At 37.6% G+C, this 27516-nt stretch overlaps 2 protein-coding genes across 2 annotated transcripts in view; one reads left to right on the forward strand and one right to left on the reverse strand.

Annotated features, from left to right (window-relative positions):
• slc49a4 (solute carrier family 49 member 4) overlaps positions 1–9065 on the reverse strand; it is an 81318-nt gene extending 72253 nt beyond the window's left edge. The window contains exon 1 of the mRNA XM_038277747.1: positions 8613–9065. Coding sequence (XP_038133675.1) covers positions 8613–8910 — 298 coding nt within the window. The 5' untranslated portion in view covers positions 8911–9065. The remainder of the gene's footprint in view (positions 1–8612) is intronic.
• Positions 9066–9129: 64 nt separating this feature from the next.
• hspbap1 (hspb associated protein 1) overlaps positions 9130–27516 on the forward strand; it is a 31763-nt gene continuing 13376 nt past the window's right edge. Inside the window, exons 1-5 of the mRNA XM_038277746.1 lie at positions 9130–9280; positions 15205–15415; positions 18442–18620; positions 21722–21858; positions 24870–25041. Coding sequence (XP_038133674.1) covers positions 15220–15415; positions 18442–18620; positions 21722–21858; positions 24870–25041 — 684 coding nt within the window. The 5' untranslated portion in view covers positions 9130–9280; positions 15205–15219. The remainder of the gene's footprint in view (positions 9281–15204; positions 15416–18441; positions 18621–21721; positions 21859–24869; positions 25042–27516) is intronic.

Here is a 27516-nt window from a genome sequence, read left to right on the forward strand (position 1 = left end):
AAAATTTGTTTTCCTTATTGTAGGAGAAATATTTTTTTTTAATCAATACAAGGAGCTGAAAGACTGATTTCTTATCGATCAGCCGAAAATCCTCATATATCATCAAATCCTTTTCCCCGCACTGAAGCAATGATTCGGATTAATCATGAATAGTCGATTATTGAAGAAAAGGTCAGCTAATTAAGTTACTGATAATTAATTAACTGGAGTATAGAGACTCTAAAATTTGGCTTTGGCTGAAAGAGAAAACAATTTATTGCAGTGATTATACCAAAATTGTAAAAAGAAAATCGAAGAAATTTGGCATTTAAGATAAAAAAAACATTTTCTAAAGTAAATATGCTCTATCCAGAACTCCTCAAGCGGAAAAGTTTTAGTTTCATTTGGTTTAATTCTGTAAAAACAAAACATTCTTTAAGGAACCTTTGGCTAACCGATTATTCAAACGATTGATCAATTAACATATCAGTCGATTAGTAAAAGCTTCCTTGACCTTATCCATTCTTGATTGCTGTACTGTATATTCAATGCTTTATTTTTATGCCATTTATTCAAAATTACATCTTTTGTTTACCTAAAGCATGCAGATTATGGCCTGTTTTGTGCTTATTCATTACATTTGATTTAATTGTCTATTTTATTCCATGTGTATAGATCATTTTCACAAAAATAAAGAAAAAGGTTAAATATATCCTGGTGTTTTTTGTTTTGTTTTTTTTTTTATATGTGCTTTTTTGGCCTCAGCATCTGACCCAAAGAATGTTTGTGTCCTGCTTTTAACACGCCTTAAGAGAATGTTTAAGCTTTTACCTTAATAGAAACTGTATTCTGTTAGAATTGGGGGTTCTGTATTTGCTTCTGAACCTTCTCAACAACTTGAATCCTTTTTTTTTTTAAACCATTAAGTTGCAAATTTACAAAATGTTTGGGACTATTGTCTTGTAACCACTTTTTACTTCCAAGTTACACTTGTTTTGTAATCCCTCAGATCCCATCACTGTGAAATAGAACAGAACCTTCAAACATTATTCAGAATGTTCCTGGTTGCATCTTTATACTGTCTCTCTGATACAGTTTTATACTTTATGTTGTTTACTTTCCTTGCACTAAAGTAGATGCTACTGTGACAAAAAAAAAACCATTCCCTCAGGGATCAATAAAGACCTAATCTAATCTAAGCAAGAATGACGTTTGCTATGAGAGGAATGCTCCGTGTTTTTTTCCAAACACGTCTGTGTGTTTTAGATCGACACCAGAGGAAGAAGTATTTTAAGAACTCGTGCAATACAGATATTGTTAAATATTTGATGACAACAGAAGATGTGAAAATCCATGTTGTTATTTTTTAATTCTCTCTGGATCAATCAGTAGTTCTATCATTACAGCCATGATTTATGAGTCCTTGGATCCTTTTCCTTTCCTCTTGTCTGGTGTCAGATTATATATTAAGTGATCGATCAGTCATTTGAAGTAACAAAGGCTGCTGTGGGCGGGACATTCAAGGACTTCCCAAGACCCTGCTTCAGAAGTCTGAGCAGGGAGCAAATATCCTGGGTCAACTTATTCAGCTCTATGAAAGCAGTAAATGAAAGCAAAATTCAAGAATATGTTTAATTCAGGCAAGGTCAAGATATAAGCTATTATGTTGAACCTTTAGCAGCTGAATTACACAGCATTTGCGGCTTTACAGGAGAAATGCAGTTAGTATTATGTAAGGAACTAAAACTTGTTCATTACTTAATATGAAAGAGAGCAGACAAACTGCTAAATATGATATATTTCTGTCTCTACAGCTCCGTGCCAAACAGCTATACAAGAACACATAGATACGTTTTTAATCAAAAAAGAAAAACCTTTTTTTGAGTTCTTTTTTACGGCACTAGTGGCTCGCTTTTTTAACAGTAGGCTGACAGGAAAGGGGGTATGAGAGAGGGGGAGAGACATGCGTCGAGGAATACGGCCTCCGTACATGGGTCGTGTGCGCCAACCACTGTGCCCCCTGCACGCCCAACCTTTTTACAAAGGTATATTCTTTATTTAGTGAAGCAGCAGTGAACATAAGCCACTGTAAAATATGATTAAACAAAACCTAAACTAGGCAAAAGAAGAAGAAAAAAAAAAAAAGAGACTCTTTGATCAGCCCAGTCTGAGTGTGGATTTCGAACCCCATGTCTCGCCCACTAACTGGGATCATTCTCCTCTCTACTAATGAAAAAGGTTGATATCATAGATAATTTGGGATAGATCCATAAATTGGGATGGACCTCATGGATAACTGTACAGTTTAATGCTACATTCATGACAGTTTGTCTAAAGTATAAAAACTGAGTAAAGCATAAATACTTTGTTATGTCATATGAGTGCAGTTTCCTTATTGACTCTGTTAATAACGGCTATGTTAAAGAAATATTTGAATCGGAATCAAAAATCTAATAAATCTAAGAAGCATAATGAGCACGAACAGTGTTTACTCCTCTACATCTTCAGGCTGCTCCAGTAAAAGAACATGGCATTTACTTTCAGGTCGGTCAAATGTGCGACAGACTCAAGATAAGCTTAAAGGTAGTCGGGGATTTTAGCGAATTTTTGAGAAGATCCGCCCTTTCCACTTAAGAAAAAAACCTTGCACCTACTGCCAAGACGGGAAGTCTATTAAGCCGGGCATTCACTATACATTTTTTCCCCTTTTTGGGCCGATTCTCCAGTCGTGCAGGAATTTTTCAAGTGGGCCGAGTTTCTGCTTCATCGTGCGCTGTGCGTGACCACCTCTCAATCAGAAACCGAAAGGTTGGGAGAAAATCAAACATGTTTGAAATTCAGTTGAGCATCGTAAGATCACATTAGAGCGTCATGTCGCACGGTGTGAGAACATGCATTGTGAGCTGTGAACTTTAAAACCCAACGGTTTCGTCATACAGTGTGAGCTGTAGCTGCGTGCAACGATTGATAATATCGCAATGTATGTTCGGCTTTAAACGTGTGCGAGGGCGTGCACAAGCCAATTTTCTCCTCATGCATGCTCTGTTTAAGAGTTGTTGTTTGCAACGCTCATGCAAGCTTACTTTCCAATAGAAGATTTGCACTTTTTCCACAATGACAGACTCACTATCAGTAAATAAAAATACGGACGAGCACATTGGACGGCCTTACTTAACCCTGTGTAATGGGTAGTTAACAAATAAAATTAAGTTTCTTTAACTATTTAAACTTGTAACTATTTATATTTAACTATTTATATTATATATTTATTGTAAATTATTTATATTTAACTATTTATAGGATATATTTATTGTAAATTATTTATAGGATTGCAGATTGTTTGATTATATTTGTCTGTTTTGATTACCACTGTTTTGTATTTTGTTTTGTTTATTGTAATCGCATGTTGTAAAATTTCCTTTGTTATGTACCTCACGGGCTGCCGCAGCTTAATGAGGACAGGCCCTATAAAGGCCGCTGTATCAATGTATGCTGACAATAACCCTCAGAGCCGTGCTTGCTTTGTGATCCTTAGCGTTCCCTGGTGAAAGCAGCGAGGTACGTTTAATTTTTTTTGTGTGTTGTAAGTTTATGTTTATATTCTAATATTTGTATTTGTTTAGTTTTCACGGTGACATTGATGACTGAGATGCTCCGCATCAAAGAAAATAAACATTGAAAATCACCTGTTGAGACCGCTGAAATTTCATTCACATGCTGGGGAGCTGCTACACCCTGTAATGCCAAATGTATCATATTTGATACATACGGTTTCTGAAATGTTTTGCATCTGATACCTTTTGCATAATTTAATGGTAAAAACTTTGCTCAAAATCCTATTGTACACAATCAGATATACATGATAACAGAGGGCAGAAGACTACCGGTACACAAAAAATAATCTTGACTTATCGCATAGTAATAAATTATTAATATCAAAAATATATTTCTGTTTTTTCTTTTTACATATTTTGTTAAAAGGGCAAATAAGGACTTCAAACCAAAAAAAAGTTATTTTCTGTTTTGTTTTATTCTTGGATCAGGCTTTAAAGGGTTAAACATATCACCAGAATGATTGACAATTAGGAGGACCACTTCGTTTGATGATCCACCCGGTAAAAAACATCCTCCACTAAACCTTTAATAAATCCTGCCAACAACCAGAGTTGGTCCACAGAATAACTTACAGTAGCAACAAAATGTAAAACTATAAGTTAAAAGGATGGTATGTCGCTCTGCCATACTGTCAGACTTTTCTTCACTTTGCATTAATGAAATGGACGGTGTAACTGTGAAGCAGCTCTCCTTTTTGCAACTATTGGAGTAGTTCTGTTTAAAGATGAACAGCTGGGCTGTTAACAACTAATCATAAGTCTACTATTGATTTGCCTCCCTATTTGATAAACTAACAATGAAGATTTGCTGGCCAGAGGTTCAGTTCCAGGCCTGGTAACCTTTAAATATCTCTCAACATTAGCTAATGTTCTCATAGAGAAAGAAAAAAGAAAATGAACCAATGAAAGCAATAAACAAGGAATTATAGGTGAAGGCGTCTAAGTTTTTTCCATTTTTTTTTTGCAGAAGTAGATGTTTTAAGAGGTATATAAATAGTCACTACAAGCCAGATCCCATGTTATCCAAAGTAACCACGGGTACTTTCACTTCCTTTAGCGGCATTTAGGCACACGGTGGTAAATAAAGTCACTATATTAATGAGAAAGACAATATTATTTAATTAAACTCATTAAGATTGTTTTATACTTTTTACATTTAGTTTCCTCTCTATTTTCCTTGAATATATTATATTAAAAAAAGGTATACTTAAAACAGAAAACATGACTATATTAAAGAGACATTATGTAAGTTTTTACTAAATAGAACCATTAAAATAGCCTTTTTATTTAACCCTTTACGACTAAAACATTGTCTGATGACACCTCAGTAGCTCAGCACTGATGCATCTATAATCCTGTGGCCTATTTTTCTTTATTTAGTTCAAGTATGAAGTTTCCTTGCTGTTCAGCAGATGTGAGGTCCATGTTAAATGTGCCCGACCAGCAGAAAAATCAAAATGTTATATTCAGGATTTGTAGATACCGTAAATTCTCTAATATTGGCCTGTATTCCATTAGCGGCCGGGACTCTAACATTGGCTGTCAGAGGAGGTAAATAATGGCCGGTCTCTAATACAGGCCGGGGCTATAAACGTTTTTTCTGGGCATACCTCAACATTATACTTGTGGTAGTAACATACAAGTACCACAGCCCTGCGCTGCTGGACGACAGGCCCTGACTGCTGCCCGTCTGCGCGAGGAAGAGAACAGACACGCAGCAGAACATGAGGAGGAGCGCGAGTGATGAGGAGATTAAAGGGAGAGATGAAGAGGAGGAGGAAACTGAGGAGGAGGATTAAACAGAATTGGAGGAGTTTTTTTTCTTTTTTACTTCAAACCAAGCGAGACATGGTAACTGTACTTTTTCAATAAATGAACCTAGTGTTTTATAGGTTCAAATAGAAACAAAATCTCATTTTTATTCATTCCACTGGTAGTCTGTTTTGCTCAAATAGCAATAGAGGCCTGTCTCTAATTCTGGCCTCTTTCCAATAAAGGCCTGGACCGCGATGCACTTGAGTGAAATAAAGGCCCGGGCCTATATTAGAGGATTTACGGTACTCAGGAGCGACCGGGATTCAGCTCAACTCAGACACTAATGGCAACTCTGGTTAATGCCTCTTTAAGGTGTTTAAAATTAAGTTCTCTAAGGGCCGGAGTGACCAGCTATTGATACATCAGTCTCATATTTCAACAGGTAGTCGTACTCTGATCTAAAACTACCTGAACACAAGCAAATTGTTTATGTGCATAGGTAGATGCAAAACGTTTTATATCTGATTTCCTTCAAAGAATCCCATTAAATTAACTAAATGCAGTCAGAATGTTACAGCTTAAATGTAAGGATCAGAATTTTAGATGAGTCTATAACTAATTAAAACATTTTAAAAATTAAAGTTTTAAATGTTTTCTTATTACTTCTTCTTTGCAATGTCCCAATAAACACCTTTTCTCTTTAAAAGGTAACATCTCCCTCGTTAACAGACTGGTATCTACCTCTGGGGAAGAGCAAAAGCCTTTTCCCTACAGACACGCCTGTCTCTGAATACGAACATATGCAGCAAAAACATCCATTAGGACAAACATAGTTTAAGCCAGTAGCCACTTCTCTTTTAAGCAAAGTCACGCAATGTGATAATGCAATTTGGGAAAACTAGATTTCTTGTTCTCGCTGGATTAAGTCACTCAGTTCGTCTGGATATACATATGAGCCTTCGTTCTGTATGTCTGACTGGGTCATAAAGAATATTAACACTTATAAAAAGAGGGAAAATGTGCTGACTGTTGCTAACTTTAGCCAAGCAAAAGAAATTCTCCTGACTGCTGATGAATCACGCTCATGAGACTGGAGAAAACAATTTCTTTGCAACCTTTTGCACGCTTGCAATCAGTATAATAAGCAAAACTTCAGTTGGTGGTTTTTGTCATCACACAGCTCGGTGTGGGATGACACACTGTGTGTCAGGTGATGCAGTGTAAACTGGTTAGGTGGGGCACATTCTGACTCACAAGCTTAAGTCAGGTTCTTCAACTTCCCCATAATAATTTGAAAGTTCTTCCCGAAAATGAACAAATGTTTCTATAACCGGAGCTTTCTAAAAAAAAATTAAAGTTTTAAACTTTGCATACGTTTCTATGCAACATTAATGTTGCAAACCCTCACATAGCTCCAACTACAGCAACTTAGCTTTATGCAAAATGCTATTAGTTTACAGATTAGTCTATATATATATTTTTTTATCTAATAATAGGGCAGTTTTTAATATGGTGCTTTAACCAGGGCAGCAGATCCCTCTCTTGCTTCCATACATGTCCTGTTGATGAATAATGGACATCCCTCAGTCCTCTGTGCAGTTTAGTTTTTATATTACATTTTATTATATTTAGCTCAAAATCTAAAGGACGGGTCAAACAACTTAATATTCTATAATACACAATATATTTTACAATTAAGTAAGTATTACGCCTATTTTATTTTTTTTTTTTAAACAGTGTCCTGTCTGGCGATGTGGCAATAACAATAATTGCCTTGATGCCAAAGAAAGCCCATCAGATTTTGCTTTCACTAGTGGAGCAGATAATGATGATAAAACATCTTCAGTCTGCTTCATCCCCTGCATAGAGATGTAAAAAGAACAGCAGAACCAATGGATATAGTATAAGAGATACAATAGACTAACACCTTGATACTATCGCTGAATTATAAGTAGTATTATTTAATCTAACATGTATACTGTGGTAGCTGAAGATAAGATACACACATTTTTTCAATATTTTAGTACATGATATGTCCATTATCTGAACAACCGATTGCCACTAGGTATTAAAAAAACATCAAGTAAAGTGCAGTGATTGGAAATATGTTTTTAACAAAAGATTTTATTCAAAACCAGTAGAATGGGTCTCAAAAAATAATAATGTTAATTATTTAATTTAAAAAGGTTTTAGTTATCCTGTTAGGTATATTTAGTCCCATTTTGTATCCTATCATTGCATGAACAGCAATCTGAACATCAGCTAAATTGTTGCTTACGGAAGAGGATTAGGGACACTGAAAAAAAAAATAAAAATCAGTTAATTTATTTTTTTTATTTTATTTCAGTTTAATGTGGGGAAAAAGTCAGAATTGTAAGAAAAAAGTCAGAATTATGAGAAAAAGTCAGAATTTAAAAAAAAAGATTGAATTCCGAGATTAAAGTCAGAATTCTGATATTAAAGTCAGGATTCTGAGATTAAGGTCAAAATTTTGAGATTAAAGCCAGGATTCTGAGATTAAAGTCAGAATTCTGACATAAAATCAGAATTCTGAGATTAAATCAGAATTCTGAGATTAAAGCCAAGATTCTGAGATTAAAGTCTGAATTCTGACATTAAATCAGAATTCTGACATTAAATCAGAATTCTGAGATTAAATCATAATTCTGAGATTAAAGCCAGGAATCTGAGATTAAAGTCAGAATTCTAAGATTAAAGCCAGGATTCTGAGAATAAAGTCAGAATTCTGACATTAAATCAGAATTCTGAGATTAAATCATAATTCTGAGATTAAAGCCAGGAATCTGAGAATAAAGTCAGAATTCTCACATTAAATCAGAATTCTGAGATTAAACTCAGAATTTTGATATTAAAGTCAGGATTCTGAGATTAAAGTCAGAATCCTGAGATTGAAGTCAGAATCCTCAGATTATATCAGAATTATGACTTTTTCCCCCATATTAAACTGAAATTTAAAAAACAGTTAACTTTTTTTAATTTTTCAGTGGCCCTAATCCTTTTCCATAATTACTTTAACATTTTAAATAAAATAATAATATAATAAAACATTTGAATTTCTAATCAGGAAAAAGAAAAGATATCAGTAGGTAACATTGTGGTATTTAAAATAACGAATCACAAACTTTAAATGTTTTTTATCATCAAGATCTCAATAACAGACGTCTGACTATTGACCAGGCTGAAGGTCAAACTTGAGCATAATAGCCGATAGAGAACACACAGTACCGAATCAGAACCACTCACCCCTTTTGTCCATTAGCCACATAAACAGCAACCATGGGAAGAAACCCACCGGGCCCCACAGCACCAGAACTGCAATGTCAGACTTGGTGAAGCCGTAAGCTTTAATAGCCGAGTTTTGAATGGGGCCCCAGAAGTTCCAAACCATCCCCTGCATTAGAGCCAGCAAGGAAAACTGGGTCAGAACCAGCCATCTTCTGCCATACACCCGACTGTTGACTGGCTGGCTGTTAGTCGTCCCAATGGGCGCAGGAACAAGAAGCGGTTCCCTTTCTGCCTCGGTGCTCGAAGCGGCACCCATAGTAGCCGCTGCGTTTGTCAGTAAAACCCGAAAGCTGAGCTTTACGTCGGTTTACGAAGGGCAATTCAGCGTGACGCTCAAACCCTAATGTTGAGCAAAAAAATAATAACAAGCCGACAGCCCCTTGTTTTTCAACTACACCTACTGCGCATGCGTAAACGGAAATAGTAGATTTCCTGGAAACCGTGGCTGTGCAGTCGCCATTTTGGTTCAACATGGCGCGTTAGCTTTCCCGAGGTTGAAGCAACCGCGCGTGAACCAAAATGGAGTAGTTGCACTGTGGAGAATGCTAAATGTAAACGGAGAGCTCATGGTGTCACGTGATATTTGTTTACATCCGCAAGAAGTTCTCTTGCACGTGGAGGGATAGGTGAGTGTCTCGATTCCATACAAACAACATATCCTTTGAAGCTTGCTGGTTCTAAATTTTATAGGAAGTTTTAACTGTGAAATAAAAAACATGAATTTTATGCCTTAAGATAGACGTATAATAGCTAAAATCATTAGCTGCATCGTTTCAACAAATACAACCCCTCAGAGGTGACATTCTCGGTTTGAAAGCAAGTAGCTTAATAGTTTAGGTGCACGCCTGCTGTAAAACGAAACAACTAGTGATGGTGAGATGAAGCCTCATGAGGTGATCTAGTTCAGAACAATCCAGTGATGAGCAATCCATGAGAATCCGGTTCACTTAACAAAAACCATCAATAAACTTGTTGGAGAAGTCAGAGGTGCCAGAATTCTGTACAGTGGAGACCTGCTAATTAACTGCAGAGACAGCGCCCAGCAAGGCAAAGCAATACGAATCAACAAAATTGACGGGATAAGAGTTCAGTGCAGCCTAATGGAGAACAAAAAGATCAGCAGGGGAGTCATTGGAGGAGTTCCTCTAAAAATTTCTGAAAAGGAGATTCTGGAAAACATAAGCGGTGCAAAAGTAAAAGAAGTAAAACGGTTAAAAACAACAAGAAACGGAGAAAGATCTGACAGTTTATCAGTATTAATTAAATTTGAAGAAGAGCAATTACCAAGCAAAGTATTCATCGGTTACATCAGCTATAATGTTAAAATCTACAATCCTCCACCATTGAGATGTTTCAAATGCCAAAAATTCGGTCACATTGCAGCAGTTTGTAAAGGGAAACAGAGATGTGGAAGGTGTGCAGGAGAACACGAATATGGTAAATGTGGAAAAGAAGCTAAAATAAAATGCTGTAATTGTGGTGGAGAACATACTGCTGCTTATCGCGGTTGTGAAGCAAGCAAAAGGTCTGAGGAAATAAAGAAAATGAAATTTGAGCTCGGAATAACCTATGCTGAAGCTGCAAAAAGGTTCCCATCTCAGTCAGAAAAACCCAAACCTACAGTTCAACACACGGCAAATTTCAGACCTCTAGAGAAATCTCCAAAAATTGATGAAGACTCACTAATTGTTAAAAAGACAAATTTTGTTCTTTTCATGGTGGAAGTGATTAATTGTACTGCACAGACAACAAAAAAACTGAAAAAATCAAAATAATAGTGAAGGCTGCAGAAAAATATCTGGACATTAAAGATTTGAACTGGGAGATGGTTGGAAGCATGATGGGAGGACCGATGGGACCATCAGAAACTGGCAGAGTTACGATGACCTAGAGTTAAATTAAAATTATATGGGCAAATGTGATTTAGTATTATGTTGGTTTAAGTTACACTGTTTTTTTTTTTTTTTTTTTTTTTTTTTTTTTTTTGGGGTGAATCGTTTCCTGTTTTCTTGCTTTACTCCATATCAGTTGGTGGCGGTAATGCACATTTCACAAGTTTGCCAACCGCCATAAAATCTCATAAGAAGAAGAAGGAGCCTCATGAGGTGAACCCCGCCTCTCACCCGTTGACAGCTGGAGATAGGCACCAGCACCCCTTGCGACCCCACTTGGGATAAACGTGTTTGAAAATGGATGGATGTTTTTCTTGATTTTAACCCTTATAAATTCCTTTTGAAATTGTTCATGATTGGCCTGTATAATAAAATGATTTGTAAGTTTTTTATGAGTTCAACGCCATAGAAGAGAAAAATCAAAGTTTTTCTGCCATTTTAGTGAAATAAGCTCAAACAGACAGTGAAAGTGCTTGTGCAAATTTGGCATTTATAAACAAAATGAAAGGAATTAGTCATTTTATTCAAACATTATAGTTTTTCTAGAGTTTTTGGTCTTATTCGGGTTGGACGTTATGGTTTCAACCAATCTTTTGGTCAAACCAACCAGTCTACCAATCTAACTTTGGCAGTGTTTTTACCCAATCTATATTTGTACTAGGGCAAACCAATACAAATTAGTCACTATAGCCAAAAAATAAATATGATATATATCACAACTTTAAAAGTCTGATGTGGGTCTCATCAACCTCAAGAGTGGAAGTCCATCTCTTACAGCTGACCCCACTAGCAAGATGACAATGTTACTGAAAGCAATACTACTTAAAACCCATGACATCTGTAACCAGTGGTTCGCTCAGATTTTGATCATTACATTGTTTAATCTAACTAAACTAGTTTTAAGCAACTAGATTGGTTGGAAAAGCAAACCAATCTATTCTTAGAATCTATCCAACTGACAGCAAGTCTTCTACAAACTCCCACATCTTGACTGAACACTGAGGCTGTTTAAATGCCTGCCGAAGTTCTGGGTGAGCTGAACCACTTGCCGAAGCGGTCACGTGGTATAGCGGGGTAGCGAGGCTTCGGACATCTTCTATTTTGGCTCCTCCCTCAAATAAAGCGAGCCCTCGATACGCGCCTCGCGAAAACAGCCCTTCCAGTAATCGACGCACGCCTTGAAGCCTCGGCCCATCTCAGAACATCACTAGAAACTACATACAGTCTGCACAATTAATTTGTGTCTTTAGCAGAAATTCAAAATTGAGTTTAGCTTTGCAGGTTATTCAATTTATAATTTGTAAGACTGGTTTACGGTAAATGGAAATCAAAATCAAGACTCAGCCAGAATGAGCTGAAATAAGCAATTATTATTCAAGAGGTTAGATGTTGTAAAATAAATTTAATTGTTTCAGAATCATATTTTAAAAATGTCTTACATTGAAGTGGATAACACATTGAAACAATCATCCAATAATAAATATGTTAAATTACTAAATGTAACGCTAACTTTATTAGTAGAAGTGGTTTCCCCAGTTCTGGTTGGAAAGTGATAGAAGCACACATTACTAACCTCCCGCCACCATGCCTGAGACATTATGTAAAAATTCTGGGCTCACTCATTTCATTTTATTTGCTCTAATTGAATTTTTTATTGCTTTGTTTTGTACTTTGGGGGTCTTTTAGAACCTGGTCCTGGTTTCTTTTTTTTCTTGTTTGTACTTTATTTGAAGAGCAACAATTTAAGATATAGGATATATTTTTTTCATCAATTACAACTATTTGGTTTTTACTCCTATGTCATGCCAATGTTTTAAATCCATCCATCCATCCATCCATCTTCTTCCGCTTATCCGGGGTCGGGTCTTGGGGGGTAGCAGCTTCAGTAGGGAGGCCCAAACGTCCATCTCCTCAGCCACTTGGGCCAGCTCCTCCGGGGGAATCCCAAGGCGCTCCCAGGCCAGCCGAGAAACATATTCCCTCCAGCGTGTCCTGGTCTCCCTCTTGGCCTCCTCCCGGTGGGACATGCCTGGAACACCTGACCAGGGAGACGTCCAGGAGGCATCCTAATCAGATGCCAGAGCCACCTCAAAGGGCTCCTCTCAATGTGGAGGATCAGTGGCTCTACTCTGAGTCCTCCCCGGATGACTGAGCTCCTCACCCTATCTCTAAGCCCAGACACACTACGGAGAAAAGTCATTTCAGCCGTTTGTATCTGGGATCTCATTCTTTTGGTCATGACCCAAAGCTCATGACCATAGATGAGTGGTTTTAAATACAGATTGTAAATGTAAAGACAAATAGGGTCCAAAATTTCTTTAAAAAAATATTCTGACATTTATAAGGAATTTATATTTTAACCATCTATCTCCACAAGATATATAGACATTTCCCTACAAAACATAATAAATTATTAAGACATTGCTTAAAGGAACAGTAAAGGTTCTTGTAGATGAAGTTGTGTGAACGTTCTCAGTCAGTAGCTGAGATGTAACCGTGTCCCACCCTCACCAAGCCTCCTTCTATAAGAAAAGCCTGGTAACTTACTGAAAAAAAAAGCAGTTCCAGTTAGTGTTGCACCGATACCAGTATCGGGCGGGGCCCTGGTACAGCACTAAAATAGTGGTATCGGCATCGGCACACCACTATTTTCTTCATATATACACACACACATCAATTTCAAACGGATGGTATCGGTATGGTATCGGTATTGGCCGATACTGACCAGCAAGGCATCAGGCATTGGTATCGGGGACAAAAAATTGCATCGGTGCAAAACTAGTTCCAGTAAAGTACAGAAGCACAAATTATTTTCAAGCTAGAACAACTATGCATGTGTCTTATTCTATTTCAATGATTTTAAAACATCCTAGAGCTATGTCAGACCTTGATATCAATCAGGACTATTTTTTTGGCCGCTATCACTCCATCAGCTAGGTGCAGAAGACTAGCCTAGTAGTAAATTAGCCCCACCCGCCAGCGGCCAAAATCATTTTTGCCTGCGAGTGGTCTAGCCTCGATCAATGCCCCAGGTCCTAGAACTGGCGGGACAATCACAACACAGAGATGTGTTTTGAATTTCTGGATGCAAAGCGGGCAGGGTTTGAAGGGCGGGACAACAAAGCTGCCTGACGCTGGAGAAAGCAAAACAAGGAAGATGGCAACAACGATTGAACAGTTCTCGTTTGACTCAGCTTTGGAATCAGTTTTGAAAGGATTAGACATGGGGTTTTTGTTGAAACGTGAGCAGGAAGAGGCTCTACGCTCATTCATCTTTAAGATGGACGTATTCGCTGTTTTACCGACAGGCTGTTTTTTTACACTCCCCCACCAGCTTTCTGTCGCGCTTACTACGTCACAGTCAGTTGCGCTCATTGGTCTGAGCGTTGGCCAATAGGAACAGACATAGTTTGAAAAACAACGGGTTGTTCTCATCAACGATCTTCTGATGTCTCATTTGTCGGGGCCGGACTAAATTACACATTTAATCTCACATTTAGTCTGGTTTATCAGGCTAGCAGAAGCCAGTTCCTGTGAACACAAATAAACTAAATAGCTTACCAATGGCTGACGGAAGGATCCACTGCCAACAACAGAGGGAGCATGAGATGGCCTTCTGGAGCTCAGAGAAGCTGCTGCAGATTGGTGTCTCCGCTGGAGGTAGGACAACAAAACAGTCCTTTTAGGGCTAAATAAATAAATAAAAAAAAGCCATTTACAGGCCTCTTAAGAGCATTCAGCAATTCATGCTTTGTCAACACTATTTTCTCTTGCTTTAAAAAAGCTTGTTTACAACAGCTGAGATGAGGGTGTAGTGTAATGTGTCCTGAGAAGGTTTTCATGCTGTAGTTATATTCAAACAATATATACAGTATGTAGTTGTATTGCATTAATGGCTTAATAATTCACTTTTATAAGAAACTCTTAACTATTCGGCATGTTTAAAGCAATTTGCAAGACTTGCGGAAAGATCTACTATGGACAACAGAGGGAAGGTGAAACATCTGCTTAAACTGAGAGTCAGAAAGCCATCTCACCTCCCCTCCATTGTCTGTACTGAGTTCTTCCTTCTGCCGGCCGTTGATGAGCTGTGTCGTTTATTTCTGTTCGCAGAACCCGTCTTCCCTATATATGTACACGGTGGAGTGATAATGCCCAAAAAAATTTTCCTAAGTCATATCAAGGTCTGACATAGCTCTGGGATGTGTTGAAATTGTTGATATAGTCTAACAAAAGACATGCATAGTATTTCTAGTTTAAAAACCTTGGATTATTTGTGCCCCAGTGTCGTACTGGGACTACTTTTTCTCTGGTACGTTACCTGCGGTTTCTCATAGCAGAAGAATGGTAGGGACACGGTTACATCTTAGCTACAGACGGTGAACATTCCACGCAACTTCATGTCCAAAATCCTGAACTATTCCTTTAAATCAGCTGTGTTTTACAGTTTAGGTCTTTTTGTGCCTGAAGTTTTAAGAAGTATGGAACTAGGCTGTTATATTTACAGCTACATTTTACATTATATAATCACTCATTGTGTCATAACTGTTGGATTTGCTATCAGTTCCTTTTTAGAGCAGATATTTTGTTGCAGATATTAAATGCTGACTCAGCTAATATCTTATTTTTTTTCTTCCTATATTGCAAACTGTTAATAGTGTGCACCTCTGGCAATGGCTGCCATAACCCCCATTAAACCCTTCAGCCCAGAGGAGACCAGATGGGTTTTGGATCATTTGCACCATCCTGCAGTTTTCCTGAACATGACCCACGGTTGGCCTGCAATGCATTGGACTGCAGAGCATCTGTCAGGCTGCCTCGGAGGGAGGCTCATCCGATTCCGGCTTGGTAGAAAAGAGGTGACCAACGGTAAGAATGGATGATGTTCCTTTCAGGTGCATGGTCCTAATCCTGAGTAATACATCATGTGGATGTTTAACATTAAATCAGTTGGAGCTGAAACTGCAGTGGGCTTACTCTGGTTCTTATCAAGTTAAAGCTGCTTGCAGAGGAAGGTACAAATATAAAAAAAAACACTTAATATGTATTTATTTTGTGGCACCTATGTAATTATCTTTTTTTTTTTTTTTGCTTAATATGACGAAGATTTTTTGCACATTTAACACAATTTTTGAATTACCCGTTTTTAGAAGTTTGTATAATATAACTTTATATTATGTTGGCCAAGCAGTCCAAGAAATTTTGCTTTTAAAATCAAAAGATACTTTTTTGACATAATAATAATACTTGATATTGTAGAAACAAACTTGACTTGATTTATAGATAACTAAAATTTTGTACATATAAAATAAAACCTTAATTTGGATTCAAGTTAGCTAGGCATGGGTGGATTTGAGATTCTAATGCTATAATAACAGTGATGTAAATACTGCTATTTCATGAAATCATTGTATATTGTAAAATGGGTTATTGTATTTTATTTTATTATATTTTATCATTATATATTTTTAAAAATGAAAAAATTAGAACTGTAAATGTACAGGCATATGTTTATATTTCTGATTATATATATATATTTTTTTTTATGTTCAAAGGCTGCACTTTAAAAAAAAAAGATTAAATTATCCAGAGTGATGTTCCAAAAAAAATCTGTTTTTGTTTTACACTTGTGTAAACAAATTACAAATAAATCTAAGTCTTAGTATATATAAAAGTATAAAAGTTATAATATAAGACCATAATCTGTTTACTTTTATATAAAGAAAGGAAACAGCAAATATTAAACATAGTTGCTGTAGCAATTTTCTTTCAATTTTAAATGTTTTTTTTTTCTTTCTCTTTTTTTTATTATATCATGCATGTCTTATCAATAAACTGGTGATTAAATCTCAACTTGATTTAAAAGTAGTTTTCAATTAAACCTTTGGACTGCATGGAATACTATATGATTTTCTTTTCACTACATGTATATATTGTGGGTTCGATTTTGTTTCATTATTGCTGCAAGTGAAGAAAATATTTTCTTATTGGAAATATTAAAAATAAAATCCAGAACATAAACTTTAATAAACTTAATTAAAAATTGTTTTGAGATTGATTTTGCTGTTTTATTAGATTTTATTTTTATTCTGAGTTGATATTTTTTTCTTTTTTTTTTCTTTTTTTTCTCCTTTTTTTATAGTAAGTTTAATTGCTTTGTTTTAAAGAAGTGAAGAAAATATAATTAGTAAAACATAGTTTGAAGAGAATGCAAATCATAAAAGACAATCTGAAAAAGAGAAGTTTGTTAAAAATAGAAAACTTTTTTATTTTTAGTCAAATAAAATGTGAAAAATAAATTTCGGCTAAGTGAAAATCTTTTTTATTATTTTTTTTAACCATGACATTTTTCAAAGTAACATTTCTGGATCGCATTTTTATTTTTATTTTTTTAAATATCCATAAACTAAATGGGTTTGATTTTTAAAGAACGGATCTTTTACCTGCAACAACAATAGAATAAAATTAACTCCATAATAAAGTGACATAAATTATAACAAGTTGCTACCTGTGCTCAGTCTGGGCTATAAATACTTTCTTAAATGTGATTCCTTACCTTTCTGTTTGCAATCAATTGGTAATAATCTAAAAAAAAATGTGTATAATTTCTGTAAAATTTTAGGAGTAATTTGATGCCATTTGAAAAAAAAAGAAAATTCCTACTCCCTATTGTGAAACATTACTACTAATATTTTTTTTCTCAACACTAAATTTTTAAACTCAATATTGATACTCAGGAAAATATTTGATACTCAGTACCTTTTTTAATACAATTAGAATAAAAAAAAAAGGGGGCAAATAACGGCATAAAAAAACTATTTATTAACATGAAAAACCCACCTTTTACAATCTCAACATGCAACTTGCTTTCTGAACAGAATCACAGGTTCTATTTGTTAAATAAGTCTACGAATGTAAAATAACTCAAAAATAACACAATTTTACAATATTTTTAGGTTGTTTGTTTTTATTTTTTATATGCAAATAATCTAGAAATGTAGAAATAACAGTAACAATATGCAGAAAACATAATGATAATAGAAATTAGTATTTTGTCTGGATACACGATTGAGTGTTGATACTTTAAAGCAGGTGTGTCAAACTGGTTCCAGAAAGGGCCGAGTAGCTGCAGGTTTTCTTTCCAACCAAGCAATAGCACACCAGACTCCAGTCATTTCATAATGTCATCATGTTCAGATTGCACTCACTTGATGAGATGATAGGAGTCTGGTGTGCTATTGCTTGGTTGGAAAGAAAACCTGCAGCCACTCGGCCCTTTCTGGAACCAGTTTGACACCCCTGCTTTAAAGGGTATCAATCATTTTTTTCAGTTTTTATGGCACTAGTGGCTCGACTTTTCAACATTTAGCTGACAGGAAAGGAGTATGAGTGAGAGAGAGAGAGACATGCGGCAAAGGACCACAGGTCAGATTCGAACCCGCGAGGCCGCATCGAGGACTAAGGCCTGCGTACATGGGTCGCTAACTGCGGCGCCACCTGCATGCCCAGGGTATGAACCGTTGACAACCCTGGTAACAAGGGGTGAAGCGATGTCCGTCACTGATCTTCAAAAGGCCTGACAGACCCATAGCAACTTTAACAGTTGATACGTTACACCTTCAAGTTGTAAAACACATCGACATTGGCTGATTTTCAGACCTTTGCAAAAGTCTATAAGATGAATGGATAAGAACGGTTTAACATCAGACTATCGACTTATCTCCCAAAATTAAGGAGATCTGAGCCAATTGGAAACTAAATTAAACGTGAAGAAGTGCTGATATCCTCTCATATTTAATATTTTATGTAATACTTTTAACATGATCAGTTCAGTCTCCAGTGCTCTCCATTGATTGCCTTTCCCTGTCGTGTTTATTTGCTGTTTCACTCTGCAGCTCCCCTGTTTGAGACTCAGTGTTCTTACGTCGAGGCAACAGTGGCTCAGTTCCTGCGCTGGACTCAGCATCAGACAGATGTGGGGCCTTTCTCTGAATACCCCTATACAGAGTATTGGGCTTATGCTGACTACAAGTACATCAGCCTGCTGTTTAAAGAACAACCTTTCATGTTTGAGGTAAGCAACCTGTCCTGTTTGTTTCTCATTCCTCAGAATCCACTGTCCTAAGTGTTCTAAACTGCTACCTCCTCCACCACTGAGGGCTTCAGAAGCCTCTTACTACTGTATTACAGTCAGGTGTTTGGCAGTATGGAAAGCATAAACATGCAGTACAGTGGGGTAAAAGGCCACTCTGTACTGTTTGCATGCTGATTACCAGGTCTATTAATATTTAACTTCCCTTTAAAGATGGAAAGCAGCAACCTCTGTATGACCTGGGAGCTCCTTTGCTTCCTTCCTTATGTCAACACCCGACTCAAAAATGTGTCCCATCGTCACCCTTAGTTTTTGTTCTGTTTTGGCTGAAAAAAAAAAAAAGAATCCTGAAAAAGAGCCATTTCTCGGCTTTATCTCCAAGCTGCCAGAATCTGGCAATGCCTGAGCTCCATCTTATGTGGCGTGATGCTGTGGGCCTTTTGCTTTTCTTAATAAACTTAAAGTTTCTGGAGATTTTAAAGAACATTCTGGTGGACTCTACCGGTAAACTGATCTGACCGGATCAAAGCTGAAACGATTACAAAAGCAACCTTCTTACGTGGCGATCTCAGTCTCCAGGCCTGGAGAATTTTGAAAACTGGGGTAAATTGTAACAATAGACTTTTATTTTAGAAATATTTATTATTTTATGTAAATACAATACAGTAAAAATACTGTATTGTAAAATACTAAAAGTTTTTCAGTTTTAATACATTTTTAAAAATGCCACAAGTATGTTGCCATGTTGTTTACATTGCAGTGCATTCTGAGGAAATGATGTGTGCCAGGTCCTGTAGCGCTACCCCTGTCCAGTAAAAATAGGAATTAGTATTGTTACATATTTTCAGTTTAAACCAGAGTGCTTTTAAATTGATGAGAATGTAGAAAGAGTTTGGCTGAAACAGTTAGTCGGATTAATCATGATTGAAATAATCCTCAACTAATTTAGTAATCGATTCATCGTTAACTGTAGTATAGAGACTCTAAAACATGTCTTTAGCTGATAGATAAAACCCAATTACAGCAGTAATTTATGATTTAATTAGTAATTTAATAACATTTTGCATTTAAGATAAACAAAAAAATGTTTTTGTGTGTCAGTATGCTCTGTCCAGAACTCCTCAAGAGGAAAAGTTTTAGTTTCATCTGGTTTAATTTAGAAAAAAACTCTACTTTAAGAAACCTTTCGCTATCCGATTATTAATCCATTTGTCGAAAAAATATTCCTCAGATTAGTCCATTTGCAAAATAAAGGGCAGATTAGACTTCTGCAACCGCTCACATCAAATGTCACGTCTGGTCGCGAACCAGTTTTGCTGGTTTGCTTCTGCAGCGTTGGTCTGGAATTTCTAGGGACTCACAGCAGTTTCCCGCCAAAGCGCAAGGGGGAGCCTATTCGAGAACTCCCGAGAACTTCGGCGTATGGTCACGAGAACTACCAAGGACCTATCACAGCTGCTTTTTGTCTGCGCACTTCCGCTTGAGGTCTGTGCGGGTTTGCGACCTTCCCACGCGTAGTCAGGATTTTTTTGAGGTGCGCGATGACGGTTGTAGAACAGAGACAGATTTGACGGTTGCAGAGGCTATGCGTCAGAAGCATAAATTGGCCTTAAGGGCAGATTATACTTCTGCAACCACACACATCAAATGTCACTTGTGTCTGGTCGCGAACCAGTTTTGCTGGTATGCTTCTGCAACATCGGTCTGGAATTTCTAGGGATGCACTGCAGTTTCCCGCCAAAGTGCAAAGGGGGAGCCTATTCAAGAACTCACGAGAACTTCTTCAGCGGCACCGAGGGGAGTGTTTATATTCAAAAACAACATGTCTGAGGCATCGTACAAGTGGCTGTACTTCCGAACCTCCTCAATCAGCCTTTTGTTGTGGTTATCCATTGTTGTTATTACTCCTCCGTTTGTAAAAATGGCGCACCCCAGCACCGAATCGAGAACGACCACACAGACAGCCGGGAGGCATACCAAGGACCAATCACAGCTGCTTTTTGTCTGCGCACGTCCGCTTGAGGTCTGTGCGGGTTTGCGACCTTCCGACGTGTAGTCGCAGGCAGAGAGGCGAAAGAAGCGTTGCAGAAGATAGTCCAAACGCATCATCAACCCAGCATGCATTGGACAGTTAAAAATCCTCCATAGGTGGATAATATAACAGAGGATGTATCATTTTTACCCCTCGTGACCCTACTTGGGATAAGCATGACAGAAAATGGATGGATGGATGGATGTATTATTCTTTTTAGAAAAATTATGTTATTTTTACATTTCACAAACAGCATTTATGAAGTTAATACAAATCTAGCAACATATTTAAGCCAAAATTATTCAACTAGTCATGGATCCCTTTAAGCCTTTGCTTGACAAAAAGAATATGCTGCTAACTTCAGCCTTCCCACCTCTTTGTAAAATAAATAATTAACCCAAAATAGCAGTTCTGAGCTTTGGTTCCATTTTCACTTCCTGTTTGACATCTTCTTTTAAAATGTTAGGTTCCCCTCCAGTAGTTTTTTAGTAAAGGTACTCTTACTCTTTACCCTTCCTCTGCTCGGAAATGTAATAATAATGTCATCCTTTTTTAAGAAATGGACAGAATTGATTTCTTTTTTTTTTTTTACTGGATGATAAATTTTCATTGGACTTCCACGTGTAATTATTACCTACTGACATTTATGGCTATGAGACAGGCACCCAGAGGCTTAACAGGATAATGGAGCTGGTAGGAAGGCTTCCAGAAGGATAAATTGGCCAGTCTGTCACTTCCAGCAGCTTGCATGTAGGATAATAACTTCATTATTCAGGGTCCTTGTGGGATTTATTATTTTTGCTTTGACAGCTTGTAACTGACAAGTTTTTTGTTGTTTTTTTTTTTTTACTTAGATACCTTTATCTGTTACCTTTTTTGTATCCTGACACTGACCCTTTAACTGCTTATATATAAGAAATGCGATAACAGAGTTACAACTCTGGTGAGAAGTATATGCCTTTTTTTTATATTTTGAATCACTCGATGACCAAATTAATGTAAATTGATTACTTTTTTTTATAAATGTGATGTGTACAATTTTTTTCTCTAGGATGTTAAGTGGTCTGAGTTTGGCTTTGAGGGACGTAACGGGAAAGAAAGCACTTTGTGGATTGGGACAGAGGGGGCTAACACGCCGTGCCATCTGGACACCTACGGCTGTAACCTGGTGCTGCAGGTTCAAGGACGGTAAGAGGTCCCGCTTTAACCTACGGAGACATGGGACTACCCACAGCTCGTACAGGACCTAAACTATTACCCCTGCTTCTGGTTAGGAGATGAAGGAGAGTTCAAATCAATGCAAAGTAAAAATATGCTACAAATATTTTGATATTGGTAAATGAAATAACTCAAACATGAAAAAAGGTCTGGATTACTGATTTAAAAATCTGCCTTCCAAATAACTGTAGATATCTTGCTACTATATACAGGAGCACACAGGGGGGCTCCTAGACACTACACCAGATTAACGAAGGACACCAAAACTAATCAAAGAAATGCTCAACTGTTGGCTTGATGTTCTGCTCAAAGTGGAGCCTGCTGTGCCCTAGCCTGGCCAGCAAGCCTGAATTACACAGAGCGTAATTCAATTGGTTCTAAACTGATGACACTGACCCTTTCCGTTCCACCTTTGAATTGGAACTGATACACATTACCAGACTGATACGCCGTGTATAGATCGTATCAGTCTGGCTGGGCAGGCTAGCTTTGTCCACTTTTCTTCTGACCCTCACTTCATCTGTCTCTAGTCTACCTTGTTTCCTGACTTTTTTTTCCTTCCTTCCTTTTATCCCATCCCCTCCTTTGAAATCCCTACTCCCAGATGTTCATTCTTATTGTTTCTTCCTGTGCCCCTCTCTTCCATCCTTACTTTTTTAATAACTTTTCCCCTCCTATCTTTCCCTCCCCTCCTGCTTCCCTTCCTCATCTTCTTTCTTTGTCTCTAAGTCTCTGGTCATCCTGTGGTATATGCTGGTTTCCTTGGTAAAACCTTTTCTCTAGAAATATCTGTTTTATGTCCGTAGAGGATTTCAGGATTTCTATTTAAATATGTTGGGGAGGAAAGGATGACTACAAACTGTCTTATGATCTGAAGATGACTCTGGCAAGAAAAGCTTGAGAACCTTGCCCTAATCGTATTTGTAGCTTGCTCCTTTTTACTCTATGTAAAAAGTGCATGTGCAACCATAGAGTTTGAAAATAAAACTTGTCTGAAGCCTTAAAACAATATGCTGATGCACTGGAGACGATATGGAAATATATCTGCCGAGTTCAGGAGAAGGTGCAGATTGATGGTACTTAACATGCACTGCAAGATCCTCATCTAGCGTAAATAACGACAACCGACTCCAAATCCAGGCCTCATTGGTTAATAAATTAGATTTTCATATAAATATTTCATTCATTCAGATCTAGGGTGTGTTATTTGAGTGTTCCCTGTATTTCTTAAAGCAATTAATTATCGCTCTGGATGTTTTTTTCCCAGACATAAACTAGTGCGCTCCAGAGTTCAGCTGGAGCCGAACCAAGACCTCCCCTTTAGGCTGCACTGGTTTGGTGCACATAAGATTGTGCTTTTATACCGACCCAAACTGGAGCAAATTTAGGACCATCTAAATTCAGATCAGCCTTGGCTGCTAAAACATTAATCCATTAATCCTGGAGATGTTCTTTGGGTTATAAAAAGTTGACTCTGTTACTGTCTTTATTAACCCTGAAAGTTCAGGTCTCAGTCCGTTGCTAAACCCAGATTTAGAGCCTGATTGATGGTGTGTAGCTGCATTAACTGAAGTTGTGTGCAAACTTTTTAAGACCCTGCTTTGGGTCCAAAAACTATTATTTAATTCAGCTGGAAATTTTGGCACACCAACGCATTTATATTTCCCCTACGTCTACCCAGCTCCTGAATGGGTTCATAGACACCTGATGATTTCGTAATATACAGCTGAGTCTCATCTGTATAGTTATGGTATCTTCAGTTGTTCTGAGGTAGGAGGAGACTGTAGATTTGAATAGAAGGGGCCCTAAGATGGACCCTTGGGGGATGCTACATGTGATTTTTGAGCTCTCTGATGTAGTTACCTACTGACACTGCATCACGTAGGAATTCAACCAAGCTCCCAGTACAGAATGTCCTTCAGGTTAATCCCTAAACACAATGTAAGCATTTTCCTGTATAGATACTGTATTTTTAAAAGTTTTTTACTTAAGATGAAAATATAAACCAGAATGTGGCAATAATATGTACTTAAAAGGAGTATTTGTTCGGAAATATAATAGTGCTTTTTAATTATATTGTTTCATTCTATCGAAAAATATATTTTAACATTTTTTCCAATTAAAAAATTTAAACTTTTGTTGGCTGAAGGTAGTTGTGATTTTTCAAACTAATCATTGTTGTATATATCTAAATCAATGCCAGACAGACTTGCTTGTTTCTCCGAGCCTCTGCAAAAATCTGCCTGGTCCAAAGTTTATTAATAGGTATTTACCTGTAACTGAGGGGAAAGAGGGTTCAGGATTCCTCATTGGTATTTCAACACCGTCGATGGGGGAAAGTATTTTCAAGTGCCTAACTCTTCTGCAGCACCGAAGGCGAAGAGCGCTGCAGCTGCTGCCACTCTGTTTGATCTGTCCTCTGCCCTCTGGAAAGGATTTAATTTGTCCCTCTGCTCTCCAGAGGAGCAGGAAAGTGGAGACTTAGAGGGGGAGCCACAGTAACGGGGCACAGCAAGCCAAGAAATGGAAAAGAAAAGGTGTGCGTTATCTTTCTCTGCTGTTCTGAGCAACAGTTGTGTGTCATGCTTGTAATTGGGTCTTAGGTTCCTTCTATGTGGTATCGATCTCAGAAGCAATGAATCGCTGCTCCAGCAGTCCTTCGACTCCGCTGATCTATGAAAATACAACAGTGTTGATAGATACCGTGACGTTTGGCCTTTTGCTAGATCAGATCAAAGGAGAAAACGCAAGAAAGTCAAATAGTTCTTAAACAAACTATAGAGGGAATATAATCAAAGTTTTAGGTTTGAAGAGATTGTTTGGCTCTGACAGATTTACAGCTACTTTTGCTATATTTCAACTTCTCAGGGAAGACTTGAACTTTGGATTAGTTTTTTTTTTATTACCAAAATTTGACCACTATGAGAAGTTTAATTTTTTGTATTTTATTTTATTTTATTTTTTTTGTCCCTTCTCTACAGGAAACGCTGGCATCTTTTCCCTCCTGAGGACACAGCAAAGCTTTATCCAACCAGGATCCCTTTTGAGGAGTCCAGCATCTTCAGTCAGGTGGACGTTCTTCACCCTGACCTGAGTAAATTCCCCTGGTTTAAGGGGGCCAGGGCCCACATCATCACTCTGGAGCCTGGGCAGGTCAGAACGTGATAGACGATCCAAACTTAGATGCTACCTCAGAGATCACATGAGTTAATTTACTTGAATAGGGGGTTTTCAGGTGACGTCACGCTCACGTGACTACTCAGCGCGTCCGCCATATTGGGTGGCAGCCTTAGGCAGTATTGACAGTGAAAAATGGTGAAATCGTGTGTAATTGTTGGTTGCACGGCCCGTGGAGGTGGAGATTAACGCTCTTTCTATCGCATACCAGCCGTAATCGTGAATCAATGTGAAAAAACAAAACAGCTATCTGAACAACGCCGTCACCTATGGCTGACACGGATATCCAGGTCCGATTTGGACGGTGTGAAGCTGGAATACGCCAGAGTCTGCAGTGCTCACTTTGTCACAGGTAATTAACTGTCAAGCATTTAAAACATGTAAGAATATATTAATAATAGGGCTTGGGCGTCATGACGTATTACTTTCCGTGGCCGCAATGTTGACCGTCTCCGCCGCCGCTACTCAGACTACTGCCTATGACTACTGCGTACTGGACTCCCTCTCTCAGCCGTGTTTTAATTTGATTAATTTCACCTTAACTTGATTTCAACCAGCGGGAAAAGGCTCAAATATGTGAGAAACCCGGAGGGTTTAGGGAGGTTTGGCAGTTAACGTTACTAACCACACCTTTGAAACACATAGCAGCTAGTTAAAAGTACATTATATGCCTGAGTGGTTGTTAGCACTAACGGTTAGCACTGTTTGCTGGCTTTATGAGCTGCAGCTCCTGAACCCATCCATTCGTAAACTGCACATGAGACTCCAAGGACTTGTAGCTTTGGAACTGTTCGCGCACCGCCGGCCGTTAGCCACCTAGCATAGCGAGCCCTGCGTCGGATTGTTTACATTTTTACCATCTTATTAAAACTCACCCGTCCACGTATGATGGCGATTTCCTTCATGTACATCACTTCGACATCTCGTACCCAACCAGATGTGAACTGGTTGTGAGCCTCTAGACCCTTGTACGCTCTCATTTCCTCAAGAGTGTGCAGAGGATTTTCACTGAACACCGGGTAATGAACTATGTCGCTGTGCTCTACATTTGGCCAATCATCTGGATTAGTGCTAAAAAAGGCACCGTGGAGGGCATAGGGGTCCATATGGTCGATCACGGAACATTTCCTCAGATATGTTCCATGATCTGGTGGCTCTAGCGTGCTGGCGTACTTATCCATTCGCGACATGATATATAATATACGATAATATGCCACCCAAGATGGCGGACCGGCAGCTGGCCAGTGACGTCACTGAAAACCCCCTATTAAGTTTTTTTAAACTCCTTTGATTCCCAAATTAAACAACCATGCTAACTCCCTAATATGTTCATGCTTTGAAACAGCCTAAAAAAAACTTTTTACAGAGTTTATGTGTTTTCTTTAAAAACCATAGAGGCTCTTTGACATTTCCAGATTTGTATCAGGATGGAAAAGGGAAGTTAGAGAATCAGGCAGGATCAGGGTTCCTGCGGGTCCTTAAAAAGTCTTAAAAGGCATTGAATTCTTCAAAATAAAATTAAGGCCTTAATTGGTATTAAAATGTCTTAAATCAGTCTTTCGTAGGTCTTAATTTTTAAAACATCATAAATAGGATTATTTTTATTATGATTTATTTTGTAATCTAAATAAAACATTAAAATTGACCTTTTTTTTTTTTATAAAAAAAAATAAATAAATTTTGGTTCCGTTCCAATAGCGGAACCAATAAAGCGTTGTTACGGGCGGGACATTTGGGAGATGCACCATTAACCTTTTGTCTGGAAAATATGAGCAAATGTAAAGTTAACGAAAACTGTCTATCCAGCCAAGAGTTTTCTCCATGGCTAAAACCAGGGAACATACATGAGGCTCAGTGTATTTTGTGCAAGAAGCGATTCAAGCTCAGAACGATGGAAATTAAGGCAGTGGAGTCGCACATGTGAAGCGAGAAACACAAAGCGTCAAAATCGAGTTACTGAGAAACAGACAGTTTTTTTTAGTTTTGTTCCACCCTTGTCTCTGCAACGCCTCCACTTATCACCAAATCAAACATACTAAGAAAACGATGAAAAGAAAGATAGCTGAAAAAAACACTTAGCGCTGGTTATGTTGGGGCTTTAAAACTGATTTGTTTTGTTCCCTGCTAAAACAAAGTTTGTGAATTCAGGTAAATATATCTGTCATTTGTGTGTTTTTAGCTTTCTTCCGATATGGGAAGCGGGTTTTTCTTGTGTTTCTTGTGAATTTGGTCTTAAATATTTATTTCAAGTGGCATTAAAAAGTCTTAAAAAGTCTTGAATTTAGCTTGCCTTATGCTGTAGGAACCCTGAGGATGAATGTTTCCAGATTTGTTTTCTGTTTTCCAAAAGACAAAATCTGTATCGTATTTAAATTGACATGAAAAGTTTTTATCATGCAGTTTTTTTCACTAAAGCCATATCATAAAACAGGAGTTTGGTTAAAGTTATAT

Source organism: Cyprinodon tularosa, unplaced genomic scaffold (genome assembly GCF_016077235.1).
Source record: "Cyprinodon tularosa strain WSP-4 unplaced genomic scaffold, ASM1607723v1 ctg134, whole genome shotgun sequence".
Classification (NCBI taxonomy): domain Eukaryota; kingdom Metazoa; phylum Chordata; class Actinopteri; order Cyprinodontiformes; family Cyprinodontidae; genus Cyprinodon; species Cyprinodon tularosa.